Source organism: Homalodisca vitripennis, chromosome 4 (genome assembly GCF_021130785.1).
Source record: "Homalodisca vitripennis isolate AUS2020 chromosome 4, UT_GWSS_2.1, whole genome shotgun sequence".
Lineage (NCBI taxonomy): Eukaryota > Metazoa > Arthropoda > Insecta > Hemiptera > Cicadellidae > Homalodisca > Homalodisca vitripennis.
The window spans coordinates 19,848,822-19,866,317 of record NC_060210.1 but is presented as its reverse complement, the minus strand read 5'-3'; the positions used below and the strand labels follow the sequence as shown (position 1 = coordinate 19,866,317).

General features: G+C 31.1%; 1 protein-coding gene across 1 annotated transcript in view; it reads right to left on the bottom strand.

The window, feature by feature from the left end:
* The window catches only part of LOC124359011, a 46,487-nt gene extending 29,262 nt beyond the window's left edge, over positions 1-17,225 (bottom strand). The window contains exons 1-10 of the mRNA XM_046811342.1: positions 17,139-17,225; positions 13,873-13,984; positions 12,866-12,960; positions 11,714-11,828; positions 11,499-11,596; positions 8,016-8,127; positions 5,667-5,761; positions 3,868-3,979; positions 2,600-2,703; positions 1,473-1,584 (exon numbers count right to left, since the gene is read on the bottom strand). Of these exons, the coding sequence (XP_046667298.1) occupies positions 1,473-1,584; positions 2,600-2,703; positions 3,868-3,979; positions 5,667-5,761; positions 8,016-8,127; positions 11,499-11,596; positions 11,714-11,828; positions 12,866-12,960; positions 13,873-13,984; positions 17,139-17,208 (1,025 nt within the window). The 5' untranslated portion in view covers positions 17,209-17,225. The remainder of the gene's footprint in view (positions 1-1,472; positions 1,585-2,599; positions 2,704-3,867; positions 3,980-5,666; positions 5,762-8,015; positions 8,128-11,498; positions 11,597-11,713; positions 11,829-12,865; positions 12,961-13,872; positions 13,985-17,138) is intronic.
* Between the last annotated feature and the right edge of the window lie 271 nt (positions 17,226-17,496).

The following is a 17,496-nucleotide window of genomic DNA, read 5'->3' as shown; positions in this document are numbered from 1 at the left end:
TCCTATGATGCCAATGTATCAACATAAAGTGTTAAGCAAGAACAACCCCAAATCTTGAGCCAAAGTATTTTAATGTTCTACCAGACTATATCAAAACTAGTGAAACCCTTTCGATATTCATAAAAAGATTAAATAATTATTTCATGAACAGAGCCTGTTATACCTGGGAGGAATTCTTGAGAGGCTTGTCTCTTACGTATATTAAATTATATTTTTAAATAGCCATGTTAATTTTTTAGGATCTGATTAAATTTGGAACGGAATATACAAATAATATTATATATAATATTGTTTGTATAAATATTATGCGATTACGACAATGTTCTATGCCATTAGTATTGTTAATGAAAAAAATATTTTATTTAGTTTATTTTTATTTAAATCCAACTTGTATGCATTGTTAGTTTACTTTACCTTTAATTTTAGCAGTATAGTGCAAAAGATAAGGACTCGGGGGAATAGAAATGGAAAACGAGAAAGGTTTAATAGGGTAAAAGGGTAAGAGCCAATGGACTGGTAGTCCAAATTTCCCTCGTGTCACACTCGAAGCCTGAATTTATTCCATGCAGTTCCTGTAGCCCTGACAACCAATCATAGAACATTCAATGTCCAATATATGTACCCTTAAATGGTTACACACAATATGAACATTGTTACACTGAAGATAAAAAGCCTAAATCCTCAAGAAATTCATATTCGTACACTGAAAAAGTATCCATCCTTAGTCCTTCACTGTTAAAATATAACAGTATTTTACCGGTGAAAGTTTCTGAGCTCTTAGAAGTTATTTCAGATGATACAAATATACAAAAATAATATAAATCAATTATCGAACCAGCTTTGTTTACGTATTCAAAGTATTACAATTTAATAATATGAAGAGGAGGAATAGGACATAGCGCTAACAGTAATATTTGAGACATAATTCCTTAAATATTTTCAGAAGATTATAAGAGCAAATCGGTTGGGTAAAAAGTATATTTGATCTTTTAGTCGCTTAAGATATTGAATTTATTTTTCTGTGTAAACTGAGATATATTTGGAATGGAAAGGTTATTTAAACACATTTTTGTGACAAAACTTTGATTAAAACAGTGGTTTTTAATATATATTTCGTAAAACAAAAATTGAATGGCGGCCATTTTGAAAATACGAGCATTAAACAAGTTTTAAAACTTTTCTCATATAATGCCTTCTGACAAGGACCCGTTTACCAAGTCTTGTAACAATCGAAAAGATAAGAATATAATTGTTTTAATAAAGAAAAAAATGGTGTATAGATGCTAAACGTAGTGGAAATTAGAAAAAAAATAATTACACATAGAATCTGAAAATGCATAGCCAGCGTGTAACCTTTTTGTTACACCCTGTATAAAATTTAAAACCCTCAGGCCCGTTCCTTCCTTTAGTATTACTACTTGATTAATGGTATTACTTAGTACTGTAAGTAAAAGTGATACTTAGTTATGTACCCTAAGACCGAGTAGCTGCAGTCGTCGTTACATGTTCCTTGAGCACATTGGCCCGAGATCGGGAAGGTCTGACCAGCACAGTAGGAGTAACCGTCCACTTCACACTTGCAAGCTGGAACATTATAACACATTTGTTAGTCACATTTACATCGTTCAATGTTCAAGTTTGTGAATATTTGTACCTTAATACATACGTTTCTTATAAGAAAGATTAAGAAAGTTTCAGGGGAAGAACTGCTAATTTATTTATGGCATGGAAGAAATTGGAAAACCAGTCAAATATATTCTTTAAAAAATTGTATGAAAGTAAAAGATTTGACAATATTTAGAAAATTAGATTTTTTAATTTCAATTGAATAATGTGTATTACTTTGTGTATAAACTTATATTATAAGAGTCGATTATAGAGTAACGACCTTTTAATCCATAAGAACAATATTAAAAACATTAAAAACTTATTTTTAATCAAAGAATTATGAGTGATTTATAACTTTTAAAAGTTTGATTAATGCCTTAAGTAATAATTCATAAAATAATACTTTTTGATTATTAAAAATCATTACTAGGAATTTGCATTAGGAAATACATACTTCTTTCTGAATAACCAATAATCTCTTCGATGAAAAAACATTTGATTTAGTACTAACCGTATCTTTAAAATTATAATTTACCATAATTCTGGGAATTTATGTCGTAAAAGTGTGTTCTTGAGGGGCTGTAATATGCCCCATCCCTGTACAGCTATATTTAAATTATTTTTCCCTGTACAGCCAGATTCTAATTCTTTTTAACAGCAAAAGTCAGTGATCATTTTTTGATAATTTTAGTACTAACCATACGTCATTTGAAGTTTTTTCTATGTAACTGCTCATATAAATTATAATACATACTATGTTTTAAATATTCAACAATCAAACTTGTTAATATAATTTTCTATAAAGTATTCAACGTTAGTAAAACAATACTTTTCCGAATGGTTTATTTTTGGACGAGGCCTTTCGAAAGCAAAGGTATCATCATCAGATGACTCCACAAATTTTGATAAGTATTGTTTTATTAAAATTAAGTACTGTTTTAAAATTTTTCCAATAGCTCCAAGAATCTTGAATAATTTCTATGATCAGGACCTTCGGGCGCAGGAGTTACAGGAACGCCGCAGCAGTCCGGGAAAGGCTTCGAGGGATCGACCGGAGTCAAAGATCCGTTCGCTGGTAATTCATACACGGGACACCTACAAACATCATAAGTGGCTAAAGTAACAATTAAGTATCCTGAGGGTTTGTTTGTAAAAAATAGCATTAATTTCTGTAGAGTTCGAAACCCTGATAAGTGGAAGGACGTTGAACATATTTCTCTACAATATACACAAAATATAAGAAGAAAGCATACAATACATAATACATGTTCCTTTAGAAAAACAATTTATCCAACAGTAAAATATATCTCTTTAGTTTTGAAATCACTTTGATAGACCACAACTTTGGATAAGGTCAACATGAAGACGCCTTATTTTATGACATAAGACATTATCAGGGAGTTACACAGAGAAAACACATTCTAGGAAAAACTTTTCTACTTTCCAGCAATTCATTTTCGGGAGAAAAGAAGAACTCCTAAAAACACAACTAAGAAATAAAAATATAACTTTGTGTTGTTAATATTTACTCATAGTTTCCTCTACAGACATATAAAACTATGAGACATACTTACATTGTTATTTATTGCATGCCTCCGTAATGTTGGATTGTGTTTAAAATTTTGGAACGTTTTCTGATTTGTTCTTAGTTGTAAACTAAAACTATTTATTGATGCCAATACTCACCGATAAATTCTCATAGTACGTATCGATATAACTAAAAATAAATATGATAATAAAAGCAGCCTGTCAATACAGTTTACATTGTAAAGGTAATGCATTTGATTTAATTCTATATTTTGTTATTGTTTTTAACTGTACCATTATTACTATAATTATGTTTATTTAAGTTCACAATGTCTAAATATTAAACATGAAGATGAGATAACAGAAAAGGTGTGTATGCATTACCAGTGTTATAATCTAGGATACTACTAAACGCATACACATTTCAACTTGATACTTATTGTTATTTTTCAGTCAATAACAAGATATCGTGCCTTTTAAAATTTTCTGCCAAAACGGATCTCGATTTTACTGCTGTTAATTCTAACTTGGCCATGGTTTAAAAATAATGAAAATATAATCGCAACCCTGTTATAAATTGATCAGGGGTACTATATTACGCTGGCATCAATTATGTAATACTATGGGATGTACACATCTTATAATTGGACCTTGTTACGAACAACTAAAATTAAGAAATAAGTTAATAATATTGAATTACAAAGAGGAGATTTGAGTTAAGATCAAACTTACCCGGTTTCACTGATGTTATAATGTTCTGTGCAAGTATATGCTACACATTCACCTTCAGGCTGCCAACATTCTCCCGGCAGATATTTATTTTTACCAACACTGCAGCCCAAGACTGTAACATAAATACATATAATACGTATGTATATTTACACATAAGAGATCCATATGCAGGTTCTATAGATTTTGAATCTCGTTCACTAATTTTTACCAGCCTAAACCCTAGAAGCACCCTCAATTTAAAATTATGGTAATCGTGTACATGCAGGTAAATCTTCTGAAGACAGAATACAAAAATAATTACTCCACTAGGATGTACAGGTGTTTATAGTAGAAACTTTGTAACAAGGCCCAAGAAAAGAGGTTTTTCCGGTTCAATCGGAGGAAGTAGGTAGATTTAGAAAAAATTTAAATATTATTAATTTATGTTTATAGGATTTACATTTACTCAATATCTTGACAGATTTCTTGGGGTTATTCAAATAAAAAAAATTATTACCACATTAATTATTAACATAGAGAAAAAATAAAAATGTTCGGGAATATTTTAACTTTTCCTAAACTGTGTGTTATAAATTGTATAACACAATTTTTAGGAAATGTTATAAGCATTTCCTCTAGGTTAATAACTTATGGAGTTATGATTTAATTAAAATATGAAAGGCCGCTATGTTGAAACGGGATGGAATAAAAGATCACTTTTGTTAAAGGAAATTTCAACTTGTTTTGTTATTTTTTTTAACAACTGTTCCAATACGTTATATATAGAATTAAATATGGGAGATGCTTTTTGTGAAATCTGAAAATCACATTCGGTGGAGTTTTGCAGAGATTTTTCGTAAGTACTACCGAAATAAACTGGTTTTGTATAACTAAAAGGGCTGATATACCAATGGAATTGTTTTATTAGTATATGTGTATATGATTTACGACTTCAGAAAATTACAGATTTTTGTTCATTTATGATTTAAGTAAATTACGTTATTGAACCAAGTGTAATATAATAAAATACTTTTAAAATGGATATTACGTAATTAAATTAAAATGCTTTGTCAATAAAAACATATTTATGAATTAGATTTAGTGCACATATTAGAAAAAACTTCACATTCATATCTTTAGCGGTTTCTATGTTATTAACTAAACATTATTCGCACAGCCTTAAAATATGAGTTTGCTACTAATTTCAAACAAAACATCCATTCCACCCTATTTTTTTCGTTTTGATCATTTACACATCATTTAATAAATTATTTTTAGTATTTTAGCTGAAATAGTGCTTAAGAATCTTCGCCATAACATTAAAAGGTGTATAGCAGAAAAAGAAATAAATAATTTTAAGAGGATTAAATAATAGCATAATGAATTTATATAGATATAAGTGGTGGGAATTCAATAATCTTATATTACGTGGCAAGAAACAAATTCACGAATAACATTTATTTATAGATTGTGCGTTATATCTAAAATTATATTATTTTCTTATCAATTGATCAACGTAATGTACAATATATGCTTAAAATTATGTTGTATGCAGAACATCTTTCTGACATTGTTATGCAGGAGATTGTAAAAAAATAAAACATTCCATACTTTTGTCTCCAAATTGTGAGCATAGTTCCCTTGTTTTAATGACATTTGATACCGTTCTCTTTTGTCTAAATACCAGAAAGAAACAAAGAAGTTAATTATTTTAGCTCTTATCATCCTTGTTCTGTGTTCTTTACAATTTCACGTATTGATGTCTGAAATATGCAATTTCGCATTTACACTAATAAAATTAATTAAAGAAATATGCTTACATATAGCCTTAGGACAGCAGTAGGGCCAAGGCTTACAGGGGTCCTCTTCAGTTAGGGCGTAGCCAGCAGATTCATTTACATAAATTGAAGGGCACCTGTTAGTTAAATCAGAATAATTATTCCGAAACCTCTTTAAAAGTGTACATTTTAAACCGTATTCCTTTATTACTCAATACATAACTCATATAGGCTATAACTCGGGCACCATTTAAAATGTGCAATATTTAAATATTTTAGTTATTTAAATACATCATTTAAGAATAATAAATTAATATTTTAATTGATAAGTAATAAAGCTTTGTGATTATATATTTTATTTATTATTGTAATATAATACATTATACATTAATTTTTATATTAAAATGTATTTATAATTTATGAATAAATAATTTAATAAAACAAATAATTATATTTCATTCATTTGTTTATTAAATTATTATCCTTATATTAAAATTATTATTAAATTATATGATTATTGGAATCCACGCATAGTAATTTAAATAATAACTTATCAATAATAATGCAAAAAAATTTTTGCATAAAACAAATAGAATATGGCCATGATAAATTAAATAATATTAAATGTTTCTTAAGTAGGATTTTACCAACAAATATTTCTAAATAGCTGGAGTAGTGGTGAATATTAGCTTTACCCTTTTATTGACATTCCCACGATAATGCGTCACATTATTGTTATGGAATTTTCTATATTTAAATAAATGTGATCAAAAACTTGGTTACAATAACAGGAACGTAAATTTCTACGTTTACTTTTAATTTTTTAATTAAAATGACAAGCTAAGCAAGTATTACCGAAACTTGAACGCATGTATTCATAATTTTAATATGACCTTTTTGAAACTTCACGCTACTCATAATAACAAATTCGAAACGATTTTTGGTCGGCTAACGAAATTAAGCAAGATAATTTGAAAATGAAAATCCTATCGAACTTAGGGGAAATAATGGAAAAAATAGGTTTATCACATAAAGCGTAGGCTAAGACATGTTCAGAAAGAAATATACGTAATACTACACTGAGCTCATTAGAGACTTTAGTTTAAAAATATAAAGAAAATGTGGCTTTGGAACATGTTATACATGTTTTATAAGATTATTTGTTATTTAAGTGGTTAAAGTGTTTGTTTTCAACAAGTACATTCCCATTTGGGATAACACGTTTTTTGTGAATAATTATTAAACAAATTTATGAATTTTCTATTATTTCACAAAATTTTGTGAAATAATAGAAAATTTATATTCCAATAAGAAGAGCTCCTCCTCCTTCATTGCAAATTTATGAATTGTTTTAGTTTTCTAAAATATTTTAATTTTTTAAGTTTTTAACACTACAAATCTAATACATTTCTGGAGAAAATAAAATAAAGATTATAAGTGTTATTCATTAAAATGCCAACAAAAATGATTAAAAGTACAAAGTTTAATTGTATTTGAAAAATATGCTGAAATGCAGACTTTTAGTATGGTACAAGGCTTGGGTGCTAATATGTCTGAATATCCAAAAGTGTATCTTATAGAATTAAATTCCCATAAGATCCAGGTTATGCTGGCGGCCATCTTTATTTTACGACTTTTTTAATTCAGAGATATAATTAATACGCATCAATCGCTTTTTTAATTCTATAAAATTTTATTGGATTTCTATAACAATATTGTTTGTTGTACTTTTTGTCGTTTGAGTACTAAAATATTATACACTTTGCGACATATAAGAGCTTTTACTTGCGTGTTAGTTTTTTTAATATTTAAAACGAGATATCTCTCTCTCATTATGCTACGATATAAATTACGGCTTAATTGTGTATGAGGTTTAACGTTGTCCTTACGGAGAAAAAGTCTAGGTCGTTTTACTACAATCAGCTCTTATGAACCAGCTGTATTAAAATTACCTTGAACCTGTTTCCCATAAGAACAATGTAATCCTCATACAGTTTTACGATCTTATTTTTATCGTAATGTTGTAGGAGATGTCTCATTTTAAGCATGTAAGTTATATGTATCACACAATTTTTACTTTTCTTTCTGAGTGAATACGTTTTGAAGATTCAACCGATGAATTAGAACAAATATTGATGTTTTTTTCTTAGTAAACAATAAAAATAACGAAACAATTAAAAAGCGTTTGGAAAAATATTAATTATATCTTTTAAATTAGAAACCTCCCAATGATTACGAAAAAGAGCGTAAAACAGCAAGACATTTAACATGGTTTCATTGTAACAAGGAATTCAATGTAGTATCACTACAATCTGCTGTTAATTCAATTTTGTTTTGAGCTGAATTATTTTCTGGTTTGGAAAATAGGTAGCGAAGTAGGATCTCACTCACCCTACTGACACCAGTGAACCATCACACATACAAGTTATCTCAGCACACGTCCCTTGCTGCTGAAACTTCTGGTTCGGCAAATAGTAGTTGCCATCCAGCTCGCAGAAGCCACCTGCAATGTGCAATCGATATAAGATGGATCAAAACGTTAGAATCGTCATAACATTGACAGTTTGATCAGGCTGTCAAGATCCAGCTGTTGGAACTTCTGGTTCGGCAAATAGTAGTTGCCATCCAGCTCGCAGAAGCCACCTGCAATGTGCAATCGATATAAGATGGATCGAAACGTTAGAATCGTCATAACATTGACAGTTTGATCAGGCTGTCAAGATCCAGCTGTTGGAACTTCTGGTTCGGCAAATAGTAGTTGCCATCCAGCTCGCAGAAGCCACCTGCAATGTGCAATCGATATAAGATGGATCGAAACGTTAGAATCGTCATAACATTGACAGTTTGATCAGGCTGTCAAGATCCAGCTGTTGGAACTTCTGGTTCGGCAAATAGTAGTTGCCATCCAGCTCGCAGAAGCCACCTGCAATGTGCAATCGATATAAGATGGATCGAAACGTTAGAATCGTCATAACATTGACAGTTTGATCAGGCTGTCAAGATCCAGCTGTTGGAACTTCTGGTTCGGCAAATAGTAGTTGCCATCCAGCTCGCAGAAGCCACCTGCAATGTGCAATCGATATAAGATGGATCGAAACGTTAGAATCGTCATAAGGGTAAACGTGCACTAGCACGGCCAAGACCAAGACCACGACCAAGACCAAGACCAGTACTGGTCTGGAACAGCACGGCCACAACCTCGATCAAGACCAAGACAGTTTTGTAATGTACTAAACAGTCAGTCTGAAAATGGATGTCGAGGAAATAGCAGTGGCCGTGTACGTGTACCGTAAATATGTAATATGTTAGAAAAAAAAAAAAAAAAAACCAAAGCGTAGCTATAGTAAAAAGTGCACGTTCAGTTAGGTTCCGGTTCACCTTCCTCATACCCCAGCGTCTGGTATCTGACGCTGTTACATACTTGACTCCTGGAATCTGGAGTCATGTTCATCTGAAGGGATCCAAAACAAGTCGGTAACGAAAAAAAAAAAAAAAAAAAAACTGTTGTACAGACATCGCCACCGAATAGCAATGTTATTTCTTCCCATTTTTTCCTTCTTCATTATTCTATCATCTGATGAAAAATACCACAAACAAGGCCTTTCCTTTACCTACCTCCTGTATCAAACACTGATTCTGTTGCCATTTTACAATACTGTCTACTAAACTTGTTCACTCTCTCAACTATTCCTGGTCGCAGACTGGCCGTAGGCAGTGCGCGTTGTTCTATAACAGCTCATGGAAGTCTGGCCGCAACGTCAAGCTGGTCTCGCGCTTGGTCTGTGCGGCCAGAGCGTACAGCTGTGGTCGTGCGTCTGTCTTGCGTTTGTCGTGTCTTGGTCTGACTAGTGCGCGTTGCTCCACATCATTTCAGGTTGTCCTGGCTGCACGTTCTTGGTCGTGGTCTTGGTCTTGGTCTTGGCCGTGCTAGTGCGCGTTTACCCTTACATTGACAGTTTGATCAGGCTGTCAAGATCCAGCTGTTGGAACTTCCGGTTCAGCAAATAGTAGTTGCCATTCAGCTCGCAGAAGCCACCTGTAATGTGCAATCGATATGATGGATAAAAACGGTACAATAGGTATAATTTTATAACGGTTTGGTCTATCTGTCACGTTCCCTGCTGTTAGAACTTCTGTTCCTGCAAATAGTACCTGCTACTATCCAGCTCGCAATACCTACTTGCAATATGCAATCAGTATACACAATTATTGCGGCTTGATATATCTGTTAGAATAGTGCAAAGTTACACCTTCAAGTGCTGCTTAATAAAAAATCTTCACCGAGTTTTAAAGAAATTTTAATCATTACCCAAAATCAATTTCAATGTTAAGTTTTGTTGTACTCATTTGGGGTCGATTTCCGTCATTCACTTATAACTTTTGATTGCAATAGTCACACAGTAAAATTATTTTATAGATCAAAGGTATAACGAAACCCTTATTCATAGTATATTTTAAACGGGTTGTGCAGTTTAGACCAGATTTCAAAAAATTTCAAAAATCAAAGATTCACGTCGATATAATTTTGGTTTTTGTATTACTTAGGGTTTATGTTACCTAATTTTGAAATTGTTAGGTTAATTAAAGCACAGTTATGTGTGAACAAAAAAGTGTTATCAGAGTATGTTATATTTTTGAAGATGGAGCTTCTTTCCGTTATTCAATTGGTATATATTATTAACTTGTAATAATAAATAGTCTAATGCTATAGTCTAATAATAACTAATCGATAATTTTATTAGTAAATGTCTGATTAAAACAGTTTGGCTGTCGAAAGGCGTATTATTGTTTTTGAGATTTCAAGTTTGGTGATATCAACAAAGCGCAACTTATAACCCTTAAACTACCTCAAACCTTTTAGTTTTGGACCTATTATTATCAACTAGCTGTTTCACGCGGTTTTGCACGTTTTTTAATATCTTTGCCCGTGTATAAGCGCTTCTGGTTTAAGGGAATTATTTCCAACGCGATGTAGAGTTTGCCACTTTGATTTTTTGGCACGATCAAGAAAGTCTGTCAAAAGTGTATTTTTATAGCCATTGTACATGTACTTGTAGTTTATTATAAAGTGGTCTAATCCTCAAGCTTTAAGTTCAAACTATGTTTTTTTTTAAGTCAAATATACATCATAACTTAGCGCCTTCAAATAGTGTTTGGCTATTTAATATACAAATGTGTCTCGTAAGTGCCGCCTGGTGGTGAGTTACATCAATGGGCATATAATATAATATAATAGCATATAAATCTTCTCCGTTGAAAAATACATGCACATACAAATTTTCATAATGATCGCTCAAATAGTTTACGGTTCTATAAATGACATACATCGAAAAAATGAATTATTCAAAATTTTCTGGAGAGATTATAACAATTTCTGAAGAGAAGCGAAGGCAATTAAGGAAATTGACTATTGTAGCAATATACGTCCATACGGTGATCTACATACATCTAGCACCTTACATTTTATAATGCAAATCGTTCCCGGGTGCGTGTTTCGTTGTGTAAGCAAACTTTTGTTTCGAATTTGTTTTATTTTTCATCTTATTTTAATTATTCAACTTATTAAAAATGTTTACAAATTACTTTTTTCTTGTGCGCGAATGGTTGATTATCATGCCGTCTATTTCGTGTGTCTCTGAATTTTATTAATTCCCAAAACGTATTGGTACTTAATTCTTCTTTTTTTAAATTTTTTACCGTTTTTAAATACTTTTCATTTTAAAACGTATACGTGAAAAGTAAAAAGGCCTAACAATATTGGAATTTAGTGTAATCCTACCACAAACACTGCTCGCTACTATTTCGTCGAACAAATGTTTTCGATTACTTCAATATTATTCAATATGTCTGGAATTACATTGACCATTTACTGACCTGGGTTAGGGATGGGGTAGCCACAGCAGCAGGGGAAGGTGCTATTGTAGTCGACAGGTGATACTATCCAACTGGCCGGCAAGTCATATGATGGACATCTGCCAACAGATTGACGTCAAAAAAAGTTATTGATTTCTTTCTTCAATTAAATTGAATAATGCCGCAGCAGTTAGTAAATTATATTAAATATTGATAACAGAGTTGCAATGACTCACTCTTCAACGATCGAGATCGTGTTGTTACATTCACATGTATATCGTGCGCATTCCCCTTCAATCAGAAACACATCTCCTACAAAGTAAATTTGTCCATCCACTTCGCATATGTCTTCTGCAATAAAAAAAACATTCATATTAAACCATTGTGCTGTGGTGACGTCGCTAAAATTAAATTTAGATAGTGAAGTCTTAAAACTTATAGCTTTAAATAATGAAATTCATATACTTTTAAAGGGATATAGGATTTCGGACTTTTGCCATCGTTGTATGTTACACAAGTTATAACACAATGTTTCGAGGATTGGAATCTATCTTCTTCGTCATGTGGGGGAGGTATTAATACATACAAAAATAAAGAACAGAAAGAAGGACAAGAAAAGGGTTTAAATATAGCAAAAACTGCTTTGAGTCGAGTTCCAGGTGTTGTCACTGCACATAATACAAGTCCTGAGCACGTCACAAGCACAAGCCTTGCATCCTGTGCAGTGACAACGCCTGGACTGGACTCCAAGCAGTTTTTTGTATGTTTTAACCCTTTTCTTTTCCTTCTTTTCCTCTTTCGGTTATTTATATTTCTATGTATTAATACTTCCCCGATTAGACCCACAGGATAGATTCCAATCTTCGAAACGTTGTGTTTTAACTTTGTGTAAAATATAACGATTGTAAATGTCCGAAATCATGTTATCCTTTCAAACCTTCCATCGCCAATAACAAACTTTGCACATACTTTTATCTCTGACAATTCAAAATAACTAATCATATTAATCTACATACCGCTTCTATAACCTGTAATATATAACACTGAATTAGGTTCAGCATTAAAATTAAATTACAATTATCTTTCTGCTTTAACAACAAGTCTCTAAATTTGGCATTATTTAGTTCAACTATATCATCATTTAGTTTTTTATTAAAAGCGGTATAAAGTACCATAAAATAAATGGTTGCCTGTAAAAAAATATCTTGAAAATAATATATAATTATTCTAGTCGAAAGTACCAAAGTAATAAGAAAATAACTTTAGGATAGTAAAATAACTTAAGTTTAATGAAGGAAGTAATATAATCACGAATTAATTATATAATGCTTTTATTATTATACTTTGATAATATTTACTTGAGGTGCGTAAAAATATCAGTCTTTTACCTCTAGGAATCGCCCTGGTACAGCATTCTGGATATGGCTTGCTTGTGTCTTCTTCAATAACATAATATCCGTATGGAACTTCAAATAGGCCACATCTATAAAATATGTAAAAACAATGTAGTAAACTTAGTACGTCATAAAAGTGCAATAATGACAAATATTTATCTGCAGAGTTATTTCCTTAGTGTAACAATAAAAATTGACAAACGGGTCTAAGAGCACAACCCCCGGCAAGCCGAAGATGATTTTACTATAAAAAAGTAAACTAAATTTTAGCGTACTTCAACCCCCAATACGTTGAAATGATTATACTTTTGTTGTAAATAATTTAACTTATACCATATCTGAGATATAAAGTGCGGTGGATCTTATTACAAAAAGTGGAAACAGTGTAAAGTGACTTTTAAAGTAAATGTAGATTCCATTGTCAGGAGTTTCCAGCTCACTTCAAAGGTGTTGACTGTTTACAATTAATCAACTTACTTCGGCAAAGTTGTAACGTCTCATTTGTATGTATGTGTACATTGCAACTTAGTATATTAAAATAGTTTAGGTGTACTCGTAGACTACATTGGTCTAGTAACAGAAAAAATTGTTATAAGGAAACAAAACTTATTTGTGTTGAACTTTGAATATTGCTATAACAAAATTATGTTCAGAACTTTCTGATTTTCTCAGTTAGAATTAAAGAGAATATTAGTGCATATAATTTGATTGCAAAACGTACGTTAATTTAAAGCATTACTGTATTTGAGTTGGTATTCGGTAACGATGCTAACGTTTCGTGCCCCTTATCAAGTTTTTCAATGTAATACGAGTCAAGTTAACTAGTAACATTAACTAATGATTTGTAGGTGGTGTGTACAGAACATAATTTTAAACGATTTTTATAACGTAAACAACAACAGAATTAAGAAATGAGTGATTAAACTGAATGTAAGAACAATGACAACACGTAAAATATATATGTGTAAATAGAAATAGTGAAATAGAAAAAGTGAGTTTACGCCATCTGTGATACGCTGCCATCTTCTTCACAGAATGCTCCCACACATTCTCCTGGAATATGAATTTGTTCTCCAGGCTCGTAGTTTACACCTTCCCACTCACACAGACACTCTGGAACAACAAAGCTATCACTAAGGTTTTATCTTATCGAGTGTATCTGTAATCTTTCCTGATAACAATGCAAGTATCTGAACCATTCAAAACTTATAAGCATATTCTTTATATCAAACAAACAGATCCTTGTAAAGGATTTTCTTTATTCCCTTTTTGCGTCCGTTTTGGCTGAGCTTTAGCGAATTTTGTGACGACGGGAAATTTTTATCTCTGCCTATCTGTCCGCGCGATATCGCGATAACGAACTGACATAAGTAAAAAAATAAACTGCAAATTTTTCATTGTTTGTGTTGGGAAAAGCAAAAACAAACTTCTGATGGGTTCTATTTATTTTATGTCTATGGCAAAAAATACAAAATTTCCCGAAACATAAGATCTTTGTAACTAATATTTGTAACTCTGGTTTGAAGGAAATAAAAAAAGTGGTTTAAATAATAGTGTAAAAACATAATTCAAAGAAACTGATGTTTAATTACAACAGTATGTACATGTTCATAAATAAAAACGAATTAGTGGTATTTTTGAATTTTAAGGTATTTTTGAATTTTAAGCTATTTGTATGGTTTTTGATCAGCTTCTTTTGTGCTTAGGACAAGTGTAATTTGCTACATAACCTTCAACCTTAAACCACTAAAATTTAGTATATGTTGTACCCTTAGTTTCATTTAGCTTTTTACAATGCAAAACTACTGTTTACTATAGAACTGTAATTTGAATACGTTTTGGTAGTCCTGTCCCAGTTGAGGTGCGAACATTCGGACAGGGGCAAACAAAGGAGCATAAGACATATAAGTTCATAGTAACTGTATTGCCTATTTGCATGTCAGCCGATAGCGAAGGATTTGGGTAAGATTCTCACATGATATATTCTGTATAAAAGATACTGTACAACTGCCTGACTGAAACTTGTCAAATAAACGTCCTAATATTTTGCACTAAACTTAGAGCACAATCCCACTGCCTTAAAAGCGTAAATAAACATTCCATATATGGATATATTCTTCAATTTGAAGTATGGGACTAATATAACAACGTCATAGTTAAAATGGTGATAAATACTGATAAATCAATAAATAATAATTCATAATAATAAATTCATTATTAATTATTAATTATATTAATTTATTATCAATTAATTATTATTATTGCTTTAAAAGGGGATCGGTCTCTCCTTTAAAAAAAACTAAAATAAAAAAAAACTATTAGTATAATATAATATACACTAAAAAAATTTTTAAAGGTTTTAGTAAAACATAATTTTAATATTTTGTAGTAACATTTTCGTTTAATATTGTACAGTATTTTCAGTTTCTATTATAAACGGACTCGTATATTTTAACAGCAGATGGTGTCAGCTATCATTCAGTTTATTCGTAGTTGCGTTAGAACTCAGGATACATGATAAATAGGCCTCAGCGGAATCAATTTACAAACTAGAACATGTATAATTAGTTAATACCAAAGTAGTAGGAAAGTTATCAAAAAGCGGTTCGTCTGTAATAAAGAAGTCATTTTTATCGCTGTTGGTTCTTATTGGTTGCTTATTGGTTAGTAGCGGATATGTATTGTTGATATTTTCGGCTTGATATGTTTTGATGAAATTGCTTTCCTTTCATAGCTGGGCTGACACTTTTCAATATTTTATTTGAGGTAAACAAAATATTTTTACCAAACAACTATACTCATCTAAACTGTTGTAATATTTATGAGACTCAATAAGTACACTAGAAACTAAACGGTTCCGCTATATATACTAAAATAAGTAGATAAAAAATTAAACTTGACGCTGTATTTTAGGTAACTCTAGGTCAATATTAATTGTGTTAACCTTGCTCAACAGCTCACAGAGGCAATGCATATTTAAAAACACGATTAACTAGAATAACCACTTTTCCAACAAAAAATGTTTTAAAATGTATAAACGTGTAAGACTAATTCTGATGTATTATTAAATAGCAACGATGTTTTAACAAAACAATTAATATTTAAAAGGCTTTTAACCAATATAAATTAATGACACGTAAAGTAAGTAAAAAATGTACCCAACAGGGTTTTAAAAACACTTATCAATTTGGTTAAATTACTTTTTTACTGTTATTTATTCACCCCTAAAGTAGCACCTGAAGATGCATTAATTGAATGTGAAACCATGGAAATTGGCTGAGCGTAATTGATACTTATCAATTGAGAATGATACAGATTTGATATTTTGCATGCAATTTTAGCGAAGGCTGTTAACACGACACGTTTTATGGCGTATTGTTATGTTGCAAATAAGATTACAGACTATAAAGGCGAGCAAAGTTAATGTATCTAAATCCTTATGCTGTGATAAATTTATTTTTATAAATAGATAATGGCAAAGTTCACTGTATTGCTTTGAACTTCCATAAAATCATTTTTTCTTTACTGACACAAGACTTTGGTTGGTTTCCTTCGTAATACATAAATAGATTTCAAGATAAAGCATTGAAAAATCCTCTTGACGCAACATCCTCTTTTGCTAAGCAGAAGGAAATTCAATCATTTATCAAAAATATTTCGGTATTGTACGACAATTTCTTTTATGTACCCAAAAATTAGATGGGTTAATTTTAAACTTTAATACAGCTTGTGTTGAATAGTTTAATTAGTGCGATATATGGTTAAAAAGCCTCTTTCGTAAACACTGTTAATTTAGATTGTTTTTACTTTTCTACAGTTAATTAAGAAATACAGCTTGAAAAAATTCGGTAAGAGGACTTATATAACACATAAAACAATGTGTAGACTTGTAAAGTTGTAAACTATCGTTAGAAAGGATGTTTTATTAGTAATCCAGAGAAACAAATTAGGAGACGTAAAGTTCAATTTGGATTCCGAACAAACCAGGTATTGACTGCATAGTCAAGCTGAAATGCAAATATAATAATATATATAAGGATAATGCAACCTCATTCCACAAACACCTGATCTCTTAGTAATAATAATAATCTTCATTGCGTCAACATTACAAAATTGCATGCATGCATCAAGTATGTTAATTACGTTGTATTTCTGGATTACAACTACAATAATGATATAAAGAACATTAATTTAAAAGGCCGGTAATCCTTAAACGAGTACACTGTGTGCTAGTCAAGAAGATTCTTATACTAAAATTAAAGATTACCTGCTTCGCTCGTGAGAGCAGTAGGTAGTGTACTTAAAGAAAGAACTAACAGTACGAGATAGACAAACATTTTGACACTACAATGAGCCAAGGCCTTGCCTGATACTTATATAAACCTGTTTGTGTCGTGCATGAACTAAAAATTAACTCATCGGGTCATAATTACTTTTGACAACTTAGTAACGCTACTAAATAATTCGATAACGTGGAAAGTTTTGTATGGTTTACTTATCTTAAAAGTGCAAATAAGTCGTTCAAGACCGATAACATGAATACACTCGTGGTAGTAAAACATATAGCGTAATAAGTAAAATAATTGTCTTCCCAAAAATCCAAATAATATATTAAGTCAAACAAG